This window comes from Balearica regulorum, chromosome 14, assembly GCF_011004875.1.
Source record: "Balearica regulorum gibbericeps isolate bBalReg1 chromosome 14, bBalReg1.pri, whole genome shotgun sequence".
Taxonomy (NCBI): Eukaryota; Metazoa; Chordata; class Aves; order Gruiformes; family Gruidae; genus Balearica; species Balearica regulorum.
This window is the reverse complement of record NC_046197.1, coordinates 8,666,374-8,693,109: the sequence shown is the minus strand read 5'-3', so window position 1 is coordinate 8,693,109 and position 26,736 is coordinate 8,666,374. Positions and strand designations below refer to the sequence as shown.

General features: G+C 39.3%; 1 protein-coding gene across 3 annotated transcripts in view; it reads right to left on the bottom strand.

Annotated features, from left to right (window-relative positions):
* ATP10B (ATPase phospholipid transporting 10B (putative)) overlaps positions 1-26,736 on the bottom strand; it is a 153,794-nt gene that overhangs the window by 31,936 nt on the left and 95,122 nt on the right. The window contains exons 2-6 of one of the 3 annotated variants that reach the window (XM_010303668.2): positions 20,313-20,606; positions 19,030-19,224; positions 6,480-6,684; positions 3,533-3,618; positions 681-787 (exon numbers count right to left, since the gene is read on the bottom strand). In XM_010303668.2, coding sequence (XP_010301970.2) covers positions 681-787; positions 3,533-3,618; positions 6,480-6,684; positions 19,030-19,224; positions 20,313-20,587 — 868 coding nt within the window. In that variant the 5' untranslated portion in view covers positions 20,588-20,606. Of the gene's footprint in view, positions 1-680; positions 788-3,532; positions 3,619-6,479; positions 6,685-16,937; positions 17,441-19,029; positions 19,225-20,312; positions 20,607-26,736 lie in introns of those variants that run through there. The other 2 variants (XM_075766332.1, XM_075766331.1) reach the window with 2 other exon arrangements.

Genomic DNA, 26,736 nt, shown 5'->3' with positions numbered 1-26,736 from the left:
GATGCTGAGGAAAAGATGAGCTGACCCACAGCTGAACCTGGCACTGCTGCTTTTGAGCTGGGCACTGACACTGTCTTGCTTGGTTCGCATCTCTACTGCATGAAATTCATGGTTGCACGGACACACTTTGTCTATGTCAGCACAAACCTGTGCTGCTGCCGGCTCTTCTGTCACCTCCAGCTGCTGTTCTCACTGCCGCCTGTGTGCTGGCACTGGCATGGCTTGGCTTTGTGATGATTTCTTTTTTTTTTTTTTTTTTCTGGATAGATCTTCAGCTGCATCAATTTCTGCCCCGAGGAACCAGTGAGACCTCCCTTAGGGCAGCCGTGTAGATTTTATGCCAGATGGAATTAGTATTATAATCAGAGCTGCAGAGCTGAGAGTTAAACTCACCTTAGCAATTTTTGACTTGTCTAGATATTTTTGCAAGATATTGCAAAGACAGCAAGATATTTGACATACACAAGGATACTGTCACTTGCCAGAGACCCAGCACAAGACTCTGGGCTTTGGAGATGGACAAGTAATACCTTTACTTCAAAAAGTTATGTAATTTTCCCATGCTCTACCAGTTCTTAAAACAAAATGTCAAATTGTGGTGCAATATTAGACAACACATATTTACTTAAGGATATGTACAGGGAAATTCTATGTTCAGCTAGACAGAAAGTACATCTTACCTGCATATATAACAATTCCTATTGCAGCCTCAGTATTTCTGATTGTACACCCACGAAGCAAGAGGCTTTCAATGTTAAAACCAATTCGTTCCTGATTTGGCTGCTCCCTAGAAGAAATAAAGCAATGCATTTTTCTGTTCTAATATAGTATTCAACAAAATTTTTGTGTGCATGCCTATTTCAAGGTGAAATCAAGGAACTCTGAAGGTGCTATTTTGCTTGTTTTTCACTCAGCTTCAGTAAAGATTCCAGTAAGAAGTTACAGAGAAGTCCAAGAATCTCTCTCAAAGACCACTTGCATGGTGTGTGTATCCTGATGTCAATATGAAGCAAGCTTGGCTTTCATTCGGTACTTTTTCTGGCAGATTCAGTATCTCAATTGAAGCCAAGATACATTACGCAACTTCGTTCAGATGACATTCTTTTACAAAGCTGAGCAGGGTTTGCCTGCTGGTAGAGGTTCAGATGAATATATCTGCACCCTGCAAGAGCCTTGGTCTCTCTGTCAGCCACCAAAAGGCTTCTCATCTTTGTGAACCTCAGTTCACTTGAACAGTCTCTAGGCTGAGGCTTTCTTCCTCACTCTCACACTGGATGGAAGACTTTTAATCCTGGCTGAAGATGTCCCATCACACACCAGATCCTTCTGCTAGCAGAACAGACCAGTGAAAACTTAATGGAAATTATAAGGCCATTGCTCCATCAGGCAGGCAATCCATTACTGGCCTCTGAAAACGAAAGCATAAAGCTACTTTCACTCACAGTTTTTTATTATATACTGTGGTAGGCTCCTTCTGAGATCTTTACCAAAGCTGAGATTTTTCACTTCAGTCACTCCATCTGGTTTTGTTATGTAAATATCAGCATAAGAATTTTTTTTTCTAGAATATGTATCTTTTGCTGCTTTCTATTTGATATTTGGCATTGCATTTACCAGTAAATTGCAGCGTCACTTAAATGGAGGGCGAGGTTAGGTGCTATCTCAGAGCTAAGTACAGTTCGATATCTGTGTGCAGCTGCACATGATGACGTGACATGAAACTACGCAAGTGAAAAGGTTTATGTACCAACAACCTACAGCTGGTAGAATTCTAAAAAAATAATGCCAGAAACCTGTTTTTCTGGGAATCTAGATTCAGTCTTGGTGAAGTCATTTAACAGAAGCCTTCTTGTATCACCTTGAGCAGAATTTGCTGTGGTCAGGCATGTCAGATGGATGCCACTAAGTTCTTTCTTATCATTTTTAGCAGAGAGAGTACTGCTACTGTTTTATAGCAAGGCAATACAGCCTCAATAATTTATTAAGCGTTCTTGGAGAAAAATGTAACCTGTTCCGAGTAATTTGTGTTTACAAAATAGCTCAAACAACAGCAGACCAAAGACAGAAACTCCACTAAATGTTAGTAAATAATTTTCCCTGCAAATTATTTCATCTGCCCCTGAAGTGGTGAGAGAAAGGCAACTAATTCCATATTCCACCGAGCAGGTGAGATAGTAGGCATTTCCAAAAGAGATTTCTGTTACAGACTTTCAACAGAGATTTGAAGATTTTGAAGTCAGTCCTGGGTCCTAAGGGTGTGTATTTGTGTGTGTTTTCTTGTGACATATCACCTGCATTTCTATAATCTCAGTGCTCTTGTGCCATGTTACAGCAGGCTAATTGGAAAGATTGCTTCAATTTAGATTATACCCCAATGGTCCTCAAAGCCAGCAACCACAGCCAGCGATCAATACAAACTTGACCTCTTTTTCCCTTTTAAGATATCACAGTAGAGGGAAAATGGCATCGCTATTAGAGGCATCATTCTTACAGGGCATAAGTTCTCAAGACCAGATTAAGCACAGCCAATGCTAACAGGTGAGAGCCCTCTGGTTTACTCACGTTAGAGGATCTGGCCATGTGCAGCTACTCCAGGTGCAAGACTCTCACTGCATTCCTGCAGAGACATTAACTCCTCGCAAACTTAACAAAGCTGGGGCATGGACAGGGATGCTGGCACAGTCATACAGTTAAATTATTTGCATAACATATGGTTATATGCATGGGCATGCACTTGGTCTGGGGCAGCGGGCGTTTCGAACAATTCTCTGCTGGGGTGTGGGCATCAGCATGGACCAACTGCTCTGAAGAGGGCCTTGGGAAACAGCTGCCCTGTATTTGAGGGTAAGAGGAGTTTACGACATGAGCCATGCCATACAAATTGGCCTTATAGCCAGGGAATAGGCTTAAATCTGCTGAATTTGCTAGTATAGATTTCCTTGTTACACCTGTGTCAGAATTATTTAATGAAGAAAGAACATAAGGAACAGAAGATGTGGCTTTTTCCTCACATACATAGGTTTACACTAAAAACAAACAAAAAAGCTCACTTTTTTTATACTAGCCCAACACATTGGTTCAGTAGGGTTGTTCTCCCTTGCTTGCTTTTTCTAGCTGTAAGAACACAATCTGATTTGTTTATTAGATCCTGGATATCTTTTTGCTGGGGCCGTAAGTATGAAGAAACTAGAGCAGTGCAGCTGAATAAAGGTTAGGAAGGATTGAGATTTAAAATCTACCCTAGCCTAACCCTTAGGTCAAACATAAATGAACTTATATCTGAATTCTGAAAAGAGCCGAAGCCTTGTGAGAACAGTTTGTACGAAACAACCGCAAATTCAACGTCAAGCCATGGTCCTACCTTGCCTCAAAACACAGATTCCAGTCTACATTTTATATTGACTTCTGAATCCAGGAATAGAAAATAGTGACGACCATCAATTTCTGCACAATATATTCTGCCCATCCAGTTTCTCCAAGAGAAATATTAAAATTCAGATACAAAAAGCATTTATGGATAAGAAATACTTACATGTATCCTTTGAATTTATTGAGATCATTGTTAGGCATTTCACAGATGATGGTGTTTTGGAAAAATTCAGGTTCAAACGAAGTATTCTGCAAGAGGAAACACACTGAGAATGAGTGTCAAATCCAATGAGTACTTGAAGTGCTAAACACTGAGAACAGCTAAATATAGGGCACCAGGACAGTTGGGGGCTGGAGCACTTGCCCTACGAGGAGAGGCAGAGGGGGTTTAGCTCATTCAGCCTGAAGTAAAGCTTCAGAGGGGCTGAGTGAAGATCTGAGATTTTCATTTCTTGGATTAACAACTGGTTAAATTACATGAAGAAAAATGCTGTGTACTGGACAAGACATCAGATGCCAATTAGTGAAAACATCTGTCTTTGTTTAAAGTGAATGTAACAAAAAGTTCAAATTATTTATGAAACAAAACTAACCTTCAACCAAAAGCAAGCTCAAATTAAAATAATTTCAGAATTTATCAGGATTTTGAAATATGTTAGAAGAGTTATGTTACAGGCCAGGATGGTATAATAATAAAATAAGAGCCCACACATTTGAATAAACACATTCAAATAATAATATATAAATAATAATGTATCACATTTGTATACCTTCTGACCCATGTGGCTGAATATTTTTAGAATCTCTAAAAGAAATACAATTCACCACTGAATCTTGTTCAACCCAGTAAACTCAACAGAAAAATCAGTACATATTTGGTTGTGCTAGAAATACTTGTACAACAGGAGAACAGGAAGACAAAAGTCACCCGAGAGCTCATTACTGATGAAGAAACCTAATAAGCTTCTAACTAGAAAGGGGTAGAGAAGTATGATTCATCTCTCAAAATTTTTTTCTTTTTATGACAAGAATTTTACATTTGAAAATTCAAGTCAGAAAATGTTATAAAAGTGAAAAAAAAAATAAAAATCCTTCCTCTCAGTCTTTCACAGGTATGTGAACTCAGTATTCCTAAGCATATCCTAAACAAAGAACTAACCCCAGTTCATATGTATTTCCTCCCTCCTTAAAGTGTCACACTTTATAGACACAATTAAGTCTGAGTCAGTTTTATGAAGCACATAAATCACAGGACTAAACAAAGCTCAAAGAACAAGGAAGAAGATGGCACACTAAAACCTGTACAAGTGATATTTAGCACACCGGGATTTTTTTTAGCCACCGTACTGTTTACATCAATACATTAAAGTAACAGGGTAATATAGTTGACTGTGTAAGCTCCGACCTTCCTGAGCACTGGCTATCACCACGGTCAGAACCGCCTTCCACTCCGCCAATGTAACAAGACTTTGTAAGTATGAACACTTCTGGGCATATGGTTTACCTAAATAATAACTCAAATTGTAAAGAAAATAACCACGAGTAGGCAACCTGAAACATAATTCAGCATGTGAGGATTTTCTGATTTAAAGAACGACTTCCTCATATTATAAATAACTGAGGCAAAAGGTTGTGTTTTGTATGATAGTAGAGCGGTCTCTTTTCCTCTAAAAGCAAAAATACAAAATTTAATACGTAAATTATGACCATGTGACACAAATGCAGCATTTTTATTTTTTCTACTTAAGCAAGGAGTTTATTCGGGTTTTTTTTCATAAATCTCTACGTATTAAAAATTTTCAGTGTTTCTTAGGAAAAAACTCTCTCCCTAATCCTCACTGGAACGAACCGGAAAAGGTATGTTTTGTACTACGGCATCCGCAACTTGAAAAAGCCCTCGCTTGTGTGCAAAGTGATTTCCACTTGAACAAAGAAGAAAGTAACACTGGAGTAGAGTACCTGACCACAACGGGCCATGGAAATAGTGTACTTTAATAAATCTGGTTGCTCACTGGCAACTGTGTCTCACGCACCAATAACCGCAGAAGTTCTTCCTAATGGCACTCCTACTAATGGCTAAATAAATGGATGTAATTCCTAGAATTACCTGCCAGCTTTCTAGAGTTCCTGCCTGCTGATTCCAATGGAAAAAAATATTTCTCTTCACGTGCTACAACTTAAATTTTTCCTGTGTTATTTGAAAAACTGCCCTGCTCTGTTTGAAAAGATATTTAAAAATGTAACAAGTACAACTCTCCCCGAGTCATATTTTCTTGTTTCCTTCAGGTTTATCAAACAGATGTCCAGAGAATATACCAGCAAAGTGTTTGTAAAAAGGAAATGATACGGCCTGTGGAAAAAAATGCATTCAAACTGAAAGAAAAGGATTCAAACTGAATCTCTGCTAACAATCCAACTGATGTCAAATAGACCAGTTCTATTTAACTTTTCACGTTTTAGTTTACCTTGAGTTCCTATTCAATTGTTTATTATACTCCTATTATTATCCAATTATCCTATTATCCATTACTCCTGTAATGATTCGTTATTTCATTACAACTTTACGTGCCTTGGACAGTTCCTAGCTGAAAGCTGCAGCTCTGCCTGCCTCGCAAACGCGCGATGGTCCCTCAGCGGCAGCAGAGCAGCACAATCCATCAGGAAGCCTGCGGCCACTTTGGGAGGGGGGCCGTGAGCTCTCTTCCAATTTCCATGCAGAAATAATTCACCCAGCAGCCGTGGCTTTGCTGGGGGATGCGCTGTGTGCCGTGACAGCCTGTGGGTACGGACGGCTTATACGCAGGAAAGACTCCCGGCTGCCCCAAACGGTGGTACCGTGCGTTGTTGCTTAAGCGTCTGTTGATGCACTTTGCTGCGAACAACTACTGTCTGAGATAATCTTCCTTTTCTACAGCCATCCCTGTGCCTTTGTCCCTTTTGGAACAAACTGCTGCTTTCCGCACAGGCCTTAGCTCCAACAGCAAAACGCTTTCACAGCTGTAGCAGCACAACCAGCCCGTCAGAACTGGTGCACTCCGTGGCTGGAGCTGGTGTGCAAATGGGCCCGCACCAACCCTGCGCTGCGTGGGCTGCGTTTCCAGCAGACTCACCTGGCTGGAGAACCCCATCACGACTCGTCGTTGTTTAAGGTTGGTCTCCCCATCGAGGTTGGCAGTTTCCAAGTGACAGATCCCGTTCTGATCGGAGGAGTACAGCAGTAGGATGTCGGCTGGGATGGTCTCGTTACACTGCAGCTGCACAAAATCCCCCACTCGGACATCTTTCCAGCATTTCTCAACATAAGCACGTTCTTCCCTGTTACATTAAAAAACCATCATGAGTGAACAGTGACATTAGGAAGGCAGGCCTCCTGCTTAGTGGGGCTTCAAAAAAATAAAACAGGGGTGGTGGCATATTGCTGTATTTTTTTTTTTTGAAAGACACAGAACAACAGCTAGAAAATGATTTAGACACCTCCATAGTATCATTTCACCATATATCATGTTCAAATAAAATCTTTACATGAAATAAAAAGAAACTACAACAAAAGTTCTCTTTCATTCACAAACCCCTCCCCCCCAAAAGCCATTATTTTTGACTATTTGACTATTTCCCATAGCAACATATAGATCCTGAAAGAAACAAACTGCTATCTCAGGTACGCTTGTTTTAGGTCTCTCCGGTTTGCAACTCTCAAAAGGTAATTACGGATCTTGAACTTAGCCCACAGAAACAACTTCAAGAGGTAGAACAGCAGACAAATGAACCCTTAATATTAAGGAAAAAAATGCAACTAGGGTCCAAATGTAATGGAAAAGTTAAGGTAAGAAATAAAGAGCTTCTAAATGAAAAAAAAAAAAAAAGGAAAAAGAGCCTTGAGGTTCAAGAAAAAGAAATTACTATTTCATCAACAAACTGGTGCTCAATGGTTCAGGAAATGGCAAACTTTTTTTGACATCATTATCTTTTCAATAATTGGTCCTTCAGCTGCTCTTAATCATCTAAGCAAACTGAAAACTGCACAATAAGCTTTAAAATTAGTTAATGGGAAACCTGCATGGGCAACAATGGCCCAGTTCCTCTAACTCTTTGAGAGGAAATTATTTTTTCAATACGAATAATTGAATCATCTTATGTCTTGTTCTGTGAGAGGGAAAATGCTGGTGATATTTTAGCAGACAGAGAGCAAAAGGCTTTTTGTAATGACTCAGGGTCTCATTTTTGCTTAAGTTTTTAATCATCTTCATCTATTGCCTGAAGAATACTGTCTTTCAATTAAGCATTTGTATCACCAGAAGGGGAGCAGCGATATAGTGGATAAAGTGTTTTGCTACACGTGAAAGCACACATCCAAGCACAGCTTCAGAGACAAGCCCAAGGCCGCTTCCTGCTAACCTACTTTCCTGGCCTTCTGCGGAGGAGAGCCAGCCATGACGCTGGCAGGCAAAGCCTTGCTCTTGGCTGAGAGCCTGATGTGCAAAGCAACATGAAATAACAGCTTCCTGCAAAGGTTACGCACACACTTACATTCTGTGCATTTCCCAGTGGTATCCACTTCTTATTCAAAAAAAGAACCCCCAAATCCTAACTATTTAAATCTCTGTAATGCTAGATGTGAGGTACTTACTAAATAATGGTATGGTAGCAATAGTTTTTCCTTCTTACATTAATTTTTCATTCTTCTTTTGTCTCTCTCTGCTTATCTGCATGTCCTTTTTTTTTCTTTTGCTCAACAACAGACATAAAAGACCACACTGAAGAACAGAGGTTTGTTGCAAGTTAATTTGATGTTGCTGCACATTTAAAAAAAAAATCCAGATCAATTTCTATTTGAAAAGTATTTCAGCAGGTGCAAGTTGAGTGTTTATTGCTGTACAAAGTAGATACTAAAGGTAATATAGCAAAACAACTATGTAACTATGAATCCTCCCCATGTCAAATGCTTTCCGGGTAGAACTTCTTAATCTGTTTGTTCAAAACATAAAAATTAGAGTAGAGAAGCAGTTTAGAGCAAGCAGATGGCTTGTCTTGCTATCCCGGACATTTGGATACCGTATATAGTTTGCAGATAATGTTTGCTATGACTTCTGCAGGGCAATCCTACCTCTCTGTACGTCAACTCTTGCATAATTCTGAAGTTTATGGAACACACTTCTTATTTTTTTTCTGCCCACAAAATGCTATAGAAGGGCCTTGCCCATCTGGTTGTCTTCCACATCAGCCTTAACAAACCAGGTTAGCAACAATAATCCACAGAAATCATAGATTTGCAATATTTTTTCAATAATTCCCTATGAAACATACATTACACAGAAAGCTTCAAGTTCTGCCCATTCACTAATTACAGAGAAGACGATGAGTCAGAAAAGCCAAATGACCTCTCTCAGATCAGAGGAAAAGTGTTATTGAGCACAGGGACTAGAGTTCAGCAAATTGCTAGAATCCCAAACCTGCGCTCGGATGAATAGACTGTTCCTCTCTCCCAGTGAGCACTGAATTTGGTAAAGAAACACATTTTCTTTTCCTGAAAGAACTATTCAGTTGGAGCTGTAAGATTAACAATTTCCTACAGTACAAAGGTTTTCTACAACTTTGTAGAGAATTACCAATGGATGAAAGGAAGAAAAGCACTTCGCAAGGAGCCCGGTGCACCCCACAGCAGCACTGGCCCAGTTGCCTAACAAGATTTTTCAAACAAAGCAATTTCCTTTTAGCAATTCTTGTAACTGGGAACACTGCCCGTTTTCTGTTCAGTGATTAAAGTTCACAGCACAAGCTCCAGTTGCTAAATAAACAGAGGAGCTTCGTAAATCTAAGCTGATCTGATGAGAAACATATAAACAGGGCAAACGCATTTATCCAATAAAATAAACAAGATGTGGTAGTTTTCCATAGGTGGAAAGCTGGAAAGTTGATTCTTATAGCACGTGGCATCAGGGCTGTGGCACATTACAGACATGATCTAAGACAAAAGTTTCTCAGTACTTTCTCTCCTTTACCAGTCCATTTATCAACAGCACACTTAAAAAGTGTTCCCTTGCTGTCCTGGCATAATGGGTAGCGTGACAATGCCCATCGGAGTATAGTGCAGACAAAAAGAAGCAGTTAGCCCTGAACAAAGTGAAATCTGCCAGAATTTGTTATTGGACTCATCATATGTGACCAGAAGGCCTGAACTAAATAGAGTTTATGAAGTCATTTCTGGGAAGAAAGGATCATAAAAAAATCCTGCTGTGGTTGGAGATTGTGGGGGAACATGAATAAATTATTGACTTTGTGTCAACAATTTCATTTCACATTCTTGGGTTCAATAAAGATAAATTTCAAACCAAAACTGGGTCAAAATGGATGGTGAATTTGAGCTAATAAAAATTATTGTTCTGCTCCCCAGAGAAGAATAAATAAAAGTAATTTTTCATGTACACTCCACAGTATGTCTGAGTCCTAGATTGTCTTAGAGAAAGATATTCAGAAAGTTTTATCACCTAGAAGTACAGCATCAACCAATTAGTTCAGTGAGTATTATTTCCTTGAATCACTGCAAGCTCCATCTCAGGAACCTTTGCAGCTCAAAGTAAAGACGTTGGTTGCTTTATCTTTCACCCCCTAAATTGCCACTAGGTTATAACTCTTAGAAAAAAAAAAAAAGTGTCATGAATAGATGAAACCAAATGTTTGTATTTTATCATATGTAAATGTTTGGAAATGGCCCCCCTCAAGCATCATCTACTTTATAAAAAAATGCTCATGTTCTGAGGTTCTCAGTTCTACACAGACAACAGATAGAATCACAGAGCTACTTACACGTTATAGTCTATTTTTGCAAATAGAAATCCCACACATTTTTATGCTATTAAAGATTATACCAGCTTTTACATGGAAAAACCTCACAAAACGTTTTCAAAGCCCACTTATGGCCATGTCCTCAAGGTTAGGAGCCACTGCCATAAGATCAGGTTCAAGAGCGTCTAAGGGACCTGAAGGTGCACATTTCCGTGGGACCTGATGAGATGCATCCACAGGTCCTGAGGGAACTGGTGGATGAAATTGCTATGCCACTATCCATCTTATTACAGAAGTCATGGCAATCTGGTGAAGTTCCCACCGACTGGAAAATGGGAAACATAACCCCCATTTTTAAAAAGTGAAAAAAGACCAGGGGAACTACAGGCTGGTCAGTCTCACCTCTCTGCAAGATCACGGATCAGATCCTCCTGGAAATTACACTCAAACACATGGAAAATAAGGAGGTGATTGGTGACAGCCAACACGGCTTCACTAAGGGCAAATTGTGCCTGACAAATTTGGTGGCCTTCTATGATGGGGTTACAGCACTGGTGGACAAGGGAAGAGCAACTGATGTCATCTACCTGGACTTGTGCAAAACATTTCACGCTGTCCTGCACGACATCCCTGCCTCTAAATTGGAGAGACATGGATTTGATGGATGGAGCGCTCAGTGAATAAGGAATTGGCTGGATAGTAGCACTCAAAGAGTTGCAGTCAATGGCTTGATGTCCAGCTGGAGACAAGTGGCATTCCTTGGGGGTTGGTATTGAGACCAGCACTGTTCAACACCTTTGTCAGCAACATGGACAGTGGGATCGAGTGGACCCTCAGCAAGTTTGCCGACAACACCAAGCTGTGTGGCATGGTTGACACGCTGGAGAGAAGGGATGCCATCGTGGTTGGGGCAATCCCAAAAACAACTGCAGGCTGGGTGGAAAATGGATTCAGAGCAGCCCTGAGGAGAAGGACTTGGGGGTGTTGGTTGATAAAAAGCTCAACATGAGCCAGCAATGTGTGCTTGCAGCCCAGAAAGCCAACCATATCCTGGGCTGCATCAAAAGAAGTGTGACCAGCACGTGATTCTGCCCCTCTACTCTGCTCTCATGAGACCCTGTCTGGAGTACTGCATCCAGCTCTGGGGGCCCCAACATAAGAAGCACATTGAGCTGTTGGAGGGAGTCCAGAGGAGGGCCACAAAGCTGATCAGAGGGCTGGAGCACCTCTCCTATGAAGACAAGCTGAGGGAGTTGGGGTTGTTCAGCCAGGAGAAGAGAAGGCTTCAGGGAGACCTTACAGCAGCCTTCCAGCACCTGAAGGAGCCTGCAAGAAAGCTGGAGAGGGACTGTTTACAAGGGCTTGTAGAGATACGACAAGAGGTAATGGGATTAAGCTGAAGGAGGGGAGATTTAGATTAGATATTAGGAAGAAATTCTTTACTATGAGGGTGGTGAGGCACTGGAGCAGGTTGCCCAGAGAAGCTGTGGATGCCCCATCCCTGGAAGTGTTAAAGGCCAGGTTGGACGGGGCTTTGGACAACCTGGTCTAGTGGAGGGTGTCCCTGCCCATGGCAGGGGGTTGGAACTAGATAATCTTTAAGGTCCCTTCCAACCCAAAACATTCTATGATTCTATGATCTCCTGAAGATCTCTAGCTCTTGCATGGCTGAAGGTGCATTCCTATAACATCCACAAAGAATGAACTTTGCTCAATTGAAACATGAATTATTTCTTATACAAGTAGCCATATGAATAAATTACAATGATTTCAGGATTATTATCTGCTATATCAGTGCAACTTACTATCCATCAGGAAATATCCAATGCCTCTCCCTTGCTTAATGTCAAACATGGCTACATGGTTCTCTGTAGGGGGCTATCACTGGCAGGGGGCATCCTCTGCTCTGTCATCTGTATAACTTTTGTGTGTGCTTCAGGTACTATGGAATTTTTGTACCTAGTTTAACTATGGATACCTGAATTAACAGTGGGTTTTAGTGAATGCACAGACAGTACCTTCTGTTTGTGCGAGCTGAGGCATTCTTCAAACTACAAGTGAGCTGAGAAAATGGCCTAAAGCAACAGTACGCTCAGGTTTGTTATGTCACCATGCAACTGCTTGAGATCTGTGGTACCAAAATTATGAAGAAATAATTAAAATGGGTATTTTAATCTTATGGTGAACATGCTGGTTGTGTGGTGAAGAAATATGTGACATGCTGAACTGACTAAATGCAAAAGAAAGATGTCAAGTTTTCAACACTCAGCTGGTCCAGGCAGCAGTACTTAAAAGTCAAAGAGCAGCGAGCTAGTCAGTGCATATTGCTACAGTGAGGATCCTCGGTCTCCATGGAAGACCTTCAGCCTCCGGCTGATGAAATTCATGCACCATTCAGAGAAGGTACCTCTGAGGTGTAGAAGCCTCGATATTGCTATGCCCAAGAAAAGTGATTGCAATTTTGCCTGAGAGAATGTAGTGAGACTTCAAGTGGGCCACTGGATTGAGACCCTCTTTTTTTTTTTTTTTGTGTATAAAATGAACCCATTAAAGCCTCCAGCAGGCTCCTAGTCTTTAAAGTTATGCTTTGTTAGAAAACAAAAATAATAAAACAGAAAGAAAAGGCTCTTTAACAAGTGAAAACTCAGTACTCCTGAACAAGACTTTAAATGAAAGCATTGACAACAAATCTCTTTTTGCTTACTGTGCCCTTGGCAGGATGGTATTTTCCTCTCATCCTGCCTTCTACTCTACAACCTTTCAGGTTGACTCTGGGTTGAATGAGCTACATATGATGTTTCCTGGGTCCAGAGAAAAGTTGTCTTTTTCTTTCACCTCTGAGATTTGACAGTAGGTCAGGTCCTGTTTTCAAGCACACTCCCTACCTTTCTTTGCTGTCCTCAAGATGCCACAGACCTACCGCAACCTGTAGGCAAGCAGATCTCCACTGCTGCCATAGAGATTTCCTAAACAATGAATCTTACATTTGCCTCATAAATTACAACACTGAATTACAAAACTGCGATCAACTGAAATATTTTAATTCTCTTTCAAACCAGTGAGTCTAGCTTAAGCCATTTCCAGTTTTCCAGCTGTTGGCAGTTCTGACTTTGTGCAACACAGAGATGAGTCTTTGTTTTTTTCCTTATTTCCATATCACTGCTCTAGGACTACCCCAGAGTTAGTGCTGATGCAGAAGCCTTTAAACGTTCTAAAGCCTTGCACTAACCAGATAAAGAGTCACAGCAAAAGTCAGCCTCACTTTTTTGTATCACAGACATCAGCAGACCTACTGAGTAAGAGGAGACTGATGCTTGTAGGAACTACTTGAAAACCACAGGGACTGAAAGCATGACACAGGAACTTTCTATTGAAAGAGTAATCAGGCTATCTCACCTAGGATGCCTGTTGACTTACCTAGTTATCCAACAGCTCCACAGGATGAGTCAAAGCATATAAACTAGGCTTCTTGGAGTTACTGTCTCAGATATTCGAGTTTAGGTGCTTAAAATTAAGCAATGTGGATAGCTCAAATAATGCTTTTATGGCTGCTGCTACCTGATGTACGTGCATTCATTCAGGCGTGTTGCTGTACTATCTTGAACTGTGCGCAGTCCTTGTATTTGTATCTGAGTGTCTACAGAGACACTGAGAAAAAAATAGGTTAAATCTTCCAGAAATGTGAAATTGATGTAAAAACCTGTGTGGCTGCTCTGGAGTATTTACAGACCATTATAGCTTAATCCTAGGGGTACCTCAGATCCAGGCCATACATTAATTACATATCAAGTAGTTCCTTGAACATTACAGAGCTTTAAGAAAATTAAATAATAGCTTTTAGCAACTGTTGGGTTTACATTCACTTTTATATATGACATTCAGTACCGGCCCCTGTTAGTAAGTTAATGACAAACTGGAGAGAGTTCAGAGAAAAGTAACCAGAGTAGGTTTGGAGGGGCTGACTGACAAGAAAGATGAAGAGAGCGATCTATATACAAGTATTGACTAAAAGGTGTCTGGGCGTAGTAAAATGAACATGATAAAAATCACACATATTTGAAGTTTATAATTACGTATTATGGATGAAGATTAACTAATTAAGAGTTGCATGAAATGAGGTGACTTGAGGAATTTGAATGCAATTAAAGAGGGATAATAAAGCCTAATATCATAGAAAATGCTTTGACAATTTTGTTGGAAAATTTTAGAGCAGACAAAGTATATTTTAAAGAATACCAGGAGAAAGGAGGCAACAAAACATAGGTCTGTACCATCTGCAATTGAATTTTTTGTTCTCTTCTTTTGGTGTTTTGTGATTCATTCTGACAGTAGAACAGTTTGAACACAATTATTATGATTCCAAAAGCTTTGGTTCAGAAATTAAAATCTTCACAATCAAACACCACATCTAAGTTATTGCATCTCCTCAAGACACTTTCATGCCAAGGAATTGTCTCCCATTTTCTCAATTAAACATTCTTTAAATATGCTATTTGAAGTGTCTTTTCCTTCATTTGACTAGCAGACTATATTACCCATTCCAGCTGATCTCTGTGAAAAGAAAATTAGAAGAAATGTGTTTACAGGGCAGCCTATTTAAATTCAATTTCCCTTGCTCTGTGCTGAAAGAAGGCAAGTTACTGCATTTTCCCATCTTTAAGAGAGTCTTGAAGAACATTCAGCATTTGGAAAAGATTGTTCTGCCTTCGTATTTATTTTGGAACAGGAGCCAGAGTTCTTGTTCTTGTCTTGAAATCTGAATTAAAGACATATACTCTCCAAGATTAACACTTAAAATCTAAATAATTTTTCATCTTAGGATAGAAGATCTGTTGCTCGATTAAAAAGAATTCTTTGCTGCCACAAGATCAACAAAATTTGCAGTGTCTTGAAAAAGACTTTCACCTTTGTTAAAAATTACCTACAGCAGGTGATTCATAAGGAAGAAAATTAGAAGACATCATGCTCTTCTGTGACACTGCAGCTAGCAAGAAGAACAAGAAATATCAGCTTCCCAAAGCGCTATAGAAGCCTGATTAAAATTATTCATGACATAATAAGTTGTAGCTACTGATCTGATGGTAATTGTAATTACCCATGATTTTTCCAGACAGGATGAATGCTATAGTCTGAAGGCCTCCTCATTTTCCTTTCTCTTACATCACCTTTGGGCCATAAAACTTTGGTGAAAGAGAAGATTCCAGACAAGCTTTACTCATAGGTCATAGTCTTTTTTTATGGGATGGGATAACCCATTTTAAGACAAGCTTGTGCCAAGTTTCTGCATAAGAAAGTATTCATGGCTATAACTTGAATCTGGATTTGTACATATGTTGTAATCCCACAATGGACATTTTTGTCTTGTACAAAACAAGTTCTATTGTTTTCCTCACTTCTCAGGTTCCCATGGTAAAAGGCTTTTAGATATACATTAACATGGTTGCTTTAAGCAAAGAGGAAATAAATAAGATTCCCATGCAGATCCATTCATTAGTACCTACTGCACCACCTATTCGCCTTCATACTGGTTTTATCAAGTGTTAACAAACAATCCATTGCCTCATGGATTAATGCAACATTGAAGAGATTAAAAAAATCCAACTAGATTGCAATCTCAAAAGGCAGAAGAAGCAATTTTGCCACCTACTCAAAGAGCTACAATTATTGACAGTCTTCATGGTGGAAAATGAAGAAGTCTTAAATGAACAATATTTAGAAACTTGTAAAATGTCTGCTTTTCAGACAAGTTGGCAAGGAGAGCAGTGCTATTTTGTTTCTGACAAGTCATTATCTATATGTGGAGACAAGTTTAGCCCCCAAAGAAGCAAATCCATTGTTTTCCTGTTTAACCAGCAGGATATAAAAATAAAAATCTGACGAACACATACAAGAGAAACAAACAGAAATGACAGCACTGAGTGATAAAAGCCAGAGTTCTGCAAGATCTTGCTTGTGAAAGCGTACATTATATAAAGCATTGTTGATTAATTTGAGAGATGACAACCAACATTCAGGAAGACGGAAAGTTTTGCTTCTCTGGCTCCCAGATGTAATATTTTAACAGGGAGAAGTAATTTTCCACTTTGCTGAGAGAACAGTTTCGATACAATAAAATATAATTCTCAAACTTCTGAAAGTCCTAAAAGCAAGAGGTCATGAAACATTTTGAAGTGAGCACAGACACATGTAGTTAATTCATTTAGAGGTGCCTGAACAGAGGCATATAGTATTATCTCCCATTTTTAACTGCATTTTTACAGAGTTTTATTTTACATACAACCTAGTAAAAGAAACACAACTAAAAGCTAGCCTACAGTTTAGAATAGAAAATTCAAAGTAGTTCAAAGGGCTACATTTTGAAGTGGCTTCTTGGCATCTAAGGATGCAAACAGGTCCCATGACAGATCTTGTTCTGTGGTAACTTATACTGAGAGAATTAAGCCCTCTTGAAAATTCCTCAGAAATCCAGGTGCTCAGTAGCTATTTAAGCACCTGTTTTCACTACACTCTGTGTTTAAGCAGCTGATAGCCACCCCAATACCATGAAACTCAAGCTTTCCTTCTCAGTCTGAACATGAGGTTTAAACAAAAAAAAGAAATATCTTTCCCTGTATCAGAACAAATACCAGGTGTCAGGTAGTCCCTATGACTTTTCCCTCTTTTACTTAATCACTGTGATTTTCCAGCAGGCATTTATTAATTTTTAAACAAAAAGCACCACTACTTATTAAAGATCTCAAGCCAACTGTGTTTTGTAAAAAAAAAAAAAGCTGTAGGAAACTCACCTGCTGTAAATGTAGCATCCCATATGATTGATTTCTTTGTCTAATTTATACCGCCGAAAGTCCTCCCAAGCATCTTTAATGGATGTAATGGCCATTATAACACAAATTGGGATCACAGAAACTTCTGGTTGGAAAGCATTCACCACTGGCACAAAATTCAGTAACGCGATAACCACAAAATAAATATTGGCAAAGCGGTGAAACTGCTCATAGATATTTTTAGGGAGGAAAGTCAGGAAGGTATATTTTGTGGTCTTAATTTTGTTGGAGTCATAGTGTCTGTTTGGATTTTCCTTCCACTTCTTACTTCCAAAGGGCAAATTGGAAATGATCACTCGTTTATTTTCATTTTTCTTCTTTCTTTTCTTTACTTTTCCTCCCTTCTCCAGCTCTTCATTTTGGATTTCAGTGTCTGGAGAACCACATCGGCAGCAGGTTTCCTTGAAAAAATGTTTTTTCCATATCATTCTAGAAAAGCAGCCAGGAACACTCTTCCTTGACATCTTGCTTTCCTCTCAAAAAGTTGAATACCAACAAAATTAGAAGAGTTCAATAATCTGGTCAAGCTCTCAAGTCGCTGAGAAAAGAGTCAAGATGTCCGAAGCCCAGAGCCGCCTCTGTTGGATTCCAACCTCCACCTGCCTAGGGACAGGTATCATCCTGACTCAGCACACCAGGTCCTAGAGCCTGCCAGAGAGGCTGCACCTCACATATGACAAAAGCATCCTGAATGTTTTGTTATTCCTGTTAGTATACGCCTGGAGGCCCCGTTCAGAGCGTTTCCCTGGCATTGACTACCTGCTCACATGAACAGAAGTGGCTCTGTTCTAACTCAGAGCAGTGACAAAGCTAAGAACATACAATTTTCACGGTTTGCTCCATGAGTTTCGGAATCACTTTATAAGCCTGGGAGCTGCCAGGAAGTTCAAAGGTAATGGGCAGAGCTCTGTGTCCTAGAAGTCAACAGAAGATTGCAGAAATACAGACAGTATTTCTCTCTTTTACTTCCTCTATCTACTATTTGTTTTCATGCCCATAACATGGATTATCAAACAAACCACCCCCTATGGTTTAGTAGTTCCGAGAATTATACATAGACATAGGCAATTGAAGGGCAGTTTACCTTGATTGCTCCTCAGCCTGACCCTTCTCCTCTGATAGACCTCCTGCTTCTGGACACCCAAAGCATCCCTCTGCCACACAGTAATCCCTTCCAGCCTCACATTTCTCCTTCCCATTAGTCCTTGTGCCTCTGACACAGAAGTATGTAGCATAGATGAGGGCTAATTTCCAAGAGAGCTAGTGAGATGTGTACAAACCATAGTAATTTTTTCGCTATAGCCTGAGCTTAAGGAGAGATGAAAAAAGGAAGAGATCCAAACATTTAAACTTCTTTTAAACAAAAACTCCTATCTATCGCATTACGACAATCTAAGTAGTCTCAAGTCAAGTTAGTACTTGGACAAGAAACTCTGATGAAATCGAAATGTTGCAATAAGAATTGCACATGAAGAATATTTCTTCCCTCTGAGTCAGTACTGAGCAAACATCACAGCTGATCTGCGGGTGTTGTACCATCTCCAAAGTGAAACCATGCTGTATTGATCACATGTGTTTACTGGAAGTCCTATAAAAACTTTTTTCAGTTCCTGGTTATGCTTCACCCTGAATGTAGTTGATTACTAATTTTTTATCAATGGTTTTAGCATGAAATGTCTGAAAGGCATTGCTTCAATTTGTTGAACAGCCCCAGTAATCCTCTCCAGAACTGGATACGTTTCATTTTTCCTCCAGATCCTTCTCCTACTTGGAGAGGATGCTGTGTGTGTTGGCAAGCTGGTTTGGAAATGTGGAATGAAAACTTGAGTATCAGCACACACTGCTGCAATACGAAACAAAACTTCAGTGACATCAGGATGACTTAAGTGAGATAAATGAGGCATTTCTAAAGGCAGAACAAAACTCTTTTATAACAGCTTTTCCAAACTTACTGTACTCCAAAGGGTCAGTGAAGGAATTATTGCAAATCAGATGAACAGTGTCCACATTGCACATCAAATGCAAGGAAAAATAATGGGCTTAGTTTACTTACTTGTCATATACCCTGGTTTTAGAGAAGTTTATCATCTTATCAAATTGGTATTTCCTATAGTCTTCCATAGCATCCTTAATCATACTGGCAAGCAGCACGACAACCAGAGGCAGCATAGTAATCTCCCTGTGGAAGACTTCCACTTGTGGGAACCAGTTCAGAACCGCCAGAAAGAAAAAATAAAGATTACCCAGCCTAAAAAGGTATAAAATAAATTAAAAGTAGTCAGAAATTAGAATGTGTCCTTTTCTTAATCAACATACCCCATTTTGTGTCAAAGGAACATTAATCATTTCACTCCTCCACCCTCCTCTTCCTTTCCCAGAATGAATTAATCAGTTGCTTAACTGAGACGCTAATTTTTTCTTTAGAAGAGCCTGTGAGATACATTTTCATAATATTATAGCTACCTCCATTTTTCCACGTATTACAAACGCTTTTTATCTCTAGGAGCTAAAACTTTTTTAATGATCTCCCACTGCCTCAGTCTTGAAAATAAGCACAAAATCAAACTTAAGCCCAAAAAACCTTAAAAACCAATCCAATGTAACAGACTGTGTGTAAAAAAACCACATGTTCAAAATTATGGAAATAGCTCCATCAGGAATCCATGAAGGATTCCACAAGTGGAAGGTCAAATTATGAATGTGTAAATCTAATATACAGAATGAATATTTCAAAGCTAAAGATGGATATACAACCTTCATTTATCTTTATCATAATGCTATTTCCCTGGGTATCTTATTGACACGATTCATTATGCTGGTGGGGTGCATAATTTCAAGCCAGCACTTGGAAAAAAACCTGACCTAGCACTGGCATATACATGTATGCTGTTTGTAAGTTGGTAGATAAAGTCACTTGCAAGCCATTAAAAATGCACCAAAATTAATCTATAAGCCTCTGAAATCTACAGAATTTCACAGGTGTCTCAACACATGCAATGAATGTCTTTTCATGTTCTTAAAAATTAGAGGTTTATTCAACACAGAAACAGAAGGATTTTAAATAAAAACTTGACATTTTTACATAGAAAACTGTTCCAGCATTCAAATAAGAAAGCTGGTCACAGCATCGGCTAAGCACACCTAGCGTTTACTTGCCTTAGACCTCCATTTCAGTGTGAATTGAGTGACATTTGGTTTGGAGTGACATTTGGTTACAAATCACCTAAATTTTAGTTATGTGGCAACTACAAAAGCAGCCCTTCTCCATCACCCTCAAATGTCACTGTTTCAGAGAGAGTTCTTAAAGCTCGTGTATCATTGAATGAATTTTTTTACCTGTGAAACTGCTTGAAAAGATTTTGGGGCAAAAAAGTGAACCATGTGTATTTTGTGGTCTGTATCCTGTTTCCAGAATAAAACATAGAAGCTTGTTTCCAGTCTTGCCACTGTCTCCCATTGTCGGGAAACACAATCCTCCATTTGTTTAAGGTGACTTTTGATTTGTCTCTGACAGAAAACAGCAGTGGCGTCGATTCGGATAGAGTCTGGGAGGGACTTTCAGCTCCTAGTCGCTGCCAGCGGTACAAAGCAGAGTCCACAGACAAAGCCATTCACAGCAGGGTTGTCGGGCTGAAAGACAAATGCATGACAAGGACTGAAAACCAATTCCGTGCTGATAGAAAATCCTCTTCATGTCTTGCCAGCAGCGGTTTAAAGCAGCAAACAATACTGTTCAGTGCATTACATGTTCAGTCTTCGAGCTCAGCACTTTCTGCAGAGAATGCACAGAATAAAAGATACAACAAAATCTTCAATATGGAAAAATCTATTTCTACCACTGGGGGAAAAAAAAAAAAATCCCAAATCTATTTTCTGTGTGTTATAACAGCAGACTAACATAGATAAAGCCAATTTAACAGAGGTGAATAATGGCTTTTCCATCACAAATTCTGTATCATTTTCTTCAGTCATAAACTGCCACCAAATCTATTCAGGCATTTTTCTTCAAATGTCTGACTTTCTTACAATACTTTTTCTATTCACACTTACTTACAAAGGGACCGGTTCAGGTGCTGAATCTTAATAGCTCAGATCATAAAGAACTGCAGCATCAGCTTAATCTCATTTACACTCACGTAACAGTTTTCCAGTCTCCATAGAAATCTGATTTGAATAGAAAATGCCAGGCAGCACTAAAACAACGGATGTTTTAATGGTTGGAAAGATAAAGGAATTAAATCTCCCAATACTAATCCTATTATCATTGAACATGTGTCTTCTTTCTCACACATCCACAACTGCAATTGTGATCCAGCGTGCAGGACGCTCAGGCTCCAGCGGCACAGGTGTAGATGCTATTATGTTCAGTCTAAACACAGTAAAAGCTCAACCCAACAGCAGGAGTTTGAGGACTGGAGGCTGCCTTAGAATGATGAGGCACTAAATCAGAAAAAGCAAACAAAACAAAACAAAACAGGTATTGGCCTTGTACAACTTCAAGGTCCCACTAAACAAAACATGTGAACTGAACCCACCTCACTTAGACTGTGGGAAACACAGAGAAAAAAATATTTAAACTTGGACGATAGTCATTTAAGATTAATTCACTGAAGAATTGGTTTAAATTTTATTTAATAGCAGCTGTATTTGAGGCAGATCGAGAATATCTCTACATGTTTGTACAAGTCTAAACACAGTTCAAATACATTAAACCTTTGAAATTATTTATAACTTTATTACCAGTGAGTCCTTAGTTTCGCTCTGCTTTTCAGCTTACTCTTCCAAAAAGCCTACCTTTTTCTGTATGCAATATCTGACTTCCTTTGGAAAAAAACTTAATCATATTTAAAAATATGTACATGTTTGAGTCTTGGAAGGGGAAAAAGTATACTGTACTGAATTTCACTAACGCATTTGAAGTGTGTTGTTTCATCAGCAAATAACAAGTATTGTTCATGCATTATAACTCACTAGCTGCTCAAAAAACTTTAATTCAGCGTTCAGGTTGCTCAGCAGTGCCCGCGGATCCTCTACAATGTTGAGAATGGCTAATTGATGCCAAACTTGGAAATACTGGCTTAGCTGATACTAACTTAAGTCCCAATGCCTAATGAATCTAGACTTAATGTCATGTTGCCCTGATAGGGAATGTTGAAACTATGAATTGCTGGGAAGATGCAAGGGAAGGTAAATATCACAACAAGCAAGTGAAGGGAGTATTTAACAGAACTTGCTGTTACTTGTGCTGTGCTCCACAGACTGGAATTCCAGCATTTATCCCTTGATTTTAGATGCCTTCACTGTGTTTGCAACCTATGGAAAGAAGAGCCACTGCAAGGTAATGCAGCTCCCATTGCGATAATGGGTTCACGTGTACTTAGAAAATGATGTCCAGAGCTTGCTGAGTGTCAATAAAAGCAGCACGCCTGCAGGATCCCAGGCCACAGATGAACTGCAGGCAACATGTAGTAAGTCAGAGGTGGTCTGCATGGGAGAGGGACAGTGATTTGATGAAGGTATGCTGAACCTAAACCTGAACATCATACTCTCGTCACTCTGCTTTTGTGCTGTGTTCCTGGGTGGTCCTCGAGCACCCATGGGAGTGTTGTGCTGATAGGCAGTGAAGGAAGATTAAGGCTTCATTTAGGACTAGTGAGAACCTTGGGAGAAGACACCAACAAGCAGCTGTCTCTTCGCAAGATGTAGTGGCATTTAGTTTATTCTGGTTTACTGTGTGTGAAGAGCTACGAAAAAAAGACACCTAGACACGATAAGAAGTATGGAGTACTGGCTTGGAGAACTGAAGGAAAGCCTTCTACAGCTTCGCAGCTGTAACAGCCAACGTTTTTAGAAGACTTGGATCTCAGGAACCTTTTCTCCATAAGACACCAGGTTTAAACTACTAACACGAGAGAGGACTGGAAACACAGCACACATGACGACAGACTTCCTTGTGTCTAGATTTTAGCGCACTTGGTGATTGTTTACCGAGGAAAATCAATCATTTGAAGGTGTTGAATTAACACACACAACCTAAAGCTCTGAATGGCTTCATGCAGAACTAAATACACTTGTAGTTTAATCCATAGACAGGACCTCCTGTAATCCATGTTAACTACTCTGCAAATGCCCAAATGAACAAGTACTTTGAAATCAAAATTATATTCAACCTAAATTATCTTAGAACCAGCACATCCTTACAGTATAATATTTAATCTGTGGTGCCGAAAGATTTTACAATGAAAAGGCAGAAACTCAATTGTTGGTAGTTACCAAAAAAGACACAGTGATCACTCAGTGAAAATGCTATAGTGAAATGATGCAGCTCACGTTTGCTAGTTAAAGGCTGGGCCCTTTTGCCACCTTGTTCTGAGCAGTAAGCTCTCCAGCTGATTTCAGCTACACCATAAATTAAGATCTGAATAGTGGATGGAAGAGTGGTGGTCTTTACTGGCTCAGAAACAAGCTGTATTACATCTGTCTTTAACCACATTATATATATATATATATATAAAAGTTGCACATAACAGATACATGTATCTGTTACACATAATCTACCAGAGCACCAAATTCTTTCTGTATGTGAGATACATCAGGGTAGGCTGAAATTCCTTAGAAATTACAAATGAAATAAAGCAATAATTTCAGGCATATTACTAACAATAAAAGCATAAAGGACTAATTAAGGCAGCTTTACACATAAATAGTAGTACATCTTCTACAACTTCCCCTAGGAAATTTTTTCTACAGCTTCACAAATCACAATTAGGCAACTCTGCTTGACATTCAAGATAGGGTCTCTCCCTATCCCATCTTTAACTATTTATTTAGTGTATAAATCAACAAAAGAATGACTTAATTTTACTCAGTTTGGAAATCAACACTCTCCTCGTGGCTGTCTTTGAAAGGCAGTGGTCATAAACAGTGCCATATCCATGAAGAGAGAGGCAAATTGGTGTCGCCACGCAATTAAATGTGTCACAGGAGATGTAGAGACTTCATAACATAAACCATGCAAATCTAAGCAACTGTTATATGGGGGGTAAATTATGTAGCTGGATGCATAATCAAAGCAGCAAGCTAATAGCTAGAACAAGTCCTCTCCCTCCTTGCCCAGATGGCCCTCAACCACAGACATATAGTCATTATACGAAATTATAATGAATCATTACCTATCTTATTCTTCCTTTTAGAAAAGGCATTCTTTCCCATAGCAAACTTTTGTCACTCTTCTCTGACCTTCCAGTGGAGCAAAAAGCTAAAACAAGTCTAGGTATCTCAATTCCTGAACTTCTGCATTCGGGGAAAAAAACAAGACAAGCAACATATAAGTGATTAAACTATTATCTATTTATAGCAAAGGTAACTTAGCCATACAGAAACGTGTCAGCTAGACACCCAGTTACACTAAAATGTGAGATAAGAAATGTGTAAGCTGGTGTTAGCACAGGAGGTTAGATGCAGCAGTCACATTATTTCACAAGTCTGCATCAAAATTTCTGAAATGTGAAGCAATAACCAACGCGTGAAAACCTTTGCACCTCTCCTATAAAATTATGGAAGAATGTATGTCCAAAGTTTTCAAGATTTCTGATGTTTGATGAAAGAGTGAAGTGAACAATACACTGTAAATTAAAATGGTATCATTCACACTGTCATCAGGAAGCTCTTGAAAAATCAGAATTTCTTTGCCACAAAAGGAGGATTGACATCATACGCTTTCTGTAGCGTCTGGGGTGCAATTTGATAACTTGTATCATCAGGCAATTCAGAGGGACAATGTCATTAAACTTTTTTTTTTTTTTTTGTCATTTGCATATGGATTGAAATATCCAACTTCTATTAACTAAAAAGAGTGCATCATGCTATTCTTGGAAAAGATACAAATTTGCCTAACAGTTTTGTAATGGTACTCTGAAAAAGATACTGTTTGTGAAAAGCTCTTGACTATCCTGTCTCAGAAAGGGGATTTTACATATGCAATAAACACGACAGGAATGTATTTATTGCAATAAACAGCTATTAATTATATCTCATAAAACCTAAGGCCACCATTCATGTTTTGAGACCCTCATTTATTTTCTTCTTGCCGCTTTTAATCAGTGAGTGAAGCTGTCACCATTGTTAAGATTGGTGCTACATTTCCACCCTAAACATCTATGAAGTCAAAGTGTGCTCATGATTTAGCGTACATCGTGGTAAGCTTTCACAGGTAGCCCTCGCCTGTATCCATAACATAAAGTATCCAGGGGATCTGAACACATTTGGAAACTAGAGAGAAACAGAATAATTTTGTATTCCTTTTGTTGGGAGAAGAGCTGAAAGGTATATTGGGTTGGCAGAGACAGAATGAATGATGCCGAGTCCTTTCCAAGTGCGGATTTCAACATGTTCAGATGGTTCAACGTATTGGAGATGAACTTCTGTACACTCACCTGTCTCAAGCCCTCTCAGGCAGGCTCATACTTCTTTTTTAATTATTTTGTATATACCGCACTATGGTGGGAATATGTAGGCATTCTGATACAAAAGGTAAACTTGTTAAGAGACATATCTTAAACAAGAAGCAAACCAGAGGGAAGATAGCACTATAAAACCCAGCATGCAATTGGTAGAATTTCGCATTTTTATCCCCAAATGTTTTAAACTTATCTTCTATTTGTGAGGACTGCAATTGTAAGCCAGCAAAAGTGTTTGGAAAACATTTCCCTTTATTGGAAAAGGGATGCTAGGACAGCCCATTGATGGTAAGCGTTTGCCTCTTGCATCCCTGTGCTGGCAAGGGGAAGAGCCCCTCTTGATTTTTCGTAGATAGCCTGTGTGATTAGCGTCCTCCCTGTGATTGCTTAATCTCATCCAACGGTAAAGAAAACTTTCCCTTTATACGGTAGAAACAGACTGCATTAGAGAGCCATGCCAATGCTATTAACAAGGAAGGATTATTTGTGGCATGTATTTTACAAGTATTCTTTCTAAACACTCTCTCTTGTTTGCAGATTCTTGTATTCAAAAAAGGTATTGTTGACTGGAAGAGAAAGCTCACCAGAAACGTAGCAATAAGAAAACAACTTATTCTCTTTGGAGGTTGCCTCATTCCTGCCAAACGACAGGCTCAGCTGCAGATCTCTGCATCCCAGACTTCAGAAGCTGAGGAGAGGAATCTTGCCTCTCCTGCATATGCACAAAAACTTTTACAAAATCATGTGTCATGTGCTGTTTATTAAAGGAGATATAGATCCACATTAAAAGAAAAATAATCCTGCTCATGGGCATATGTAAAAACAAACTTCAGAAGCTAGCAATACAAAGCAGCAACTTTTAGAGCTATCAAAGAAAGACAAGGTCTATAACTCATTTTCAAAAGTTGGTTAGATATTTCTGAAAACGACTTTAGGGCAAAATTTCAGACAGAGCGGAGCTTATTTTTGAAAATCAGTACTGTGAGAAAATGCAGTGGTAGCACTTAAATGAAGACGTGGGCATTATCAAAAACTGCAATTACGAAAATGTCCTTCCAAGTTTTCACCTGATATTTTCATTTCTACATTGCCTGTAAGGCACGAAGGTATTAAATAACACAAGTCCCCCCTAATACTTAATTCCATTGTTCCAAAACTTTTGTTATATTTTCTAATTGAAAGCAGCAGGATTTTTTGCTTCTTGATGCCCTACATGGATGATGTGGGATCCATTCAAGAGAGCCATTCCGGGGAAGGTTTGGCTGGAGAGATAAACATTACCAAGTGAGCTGAGTATTATA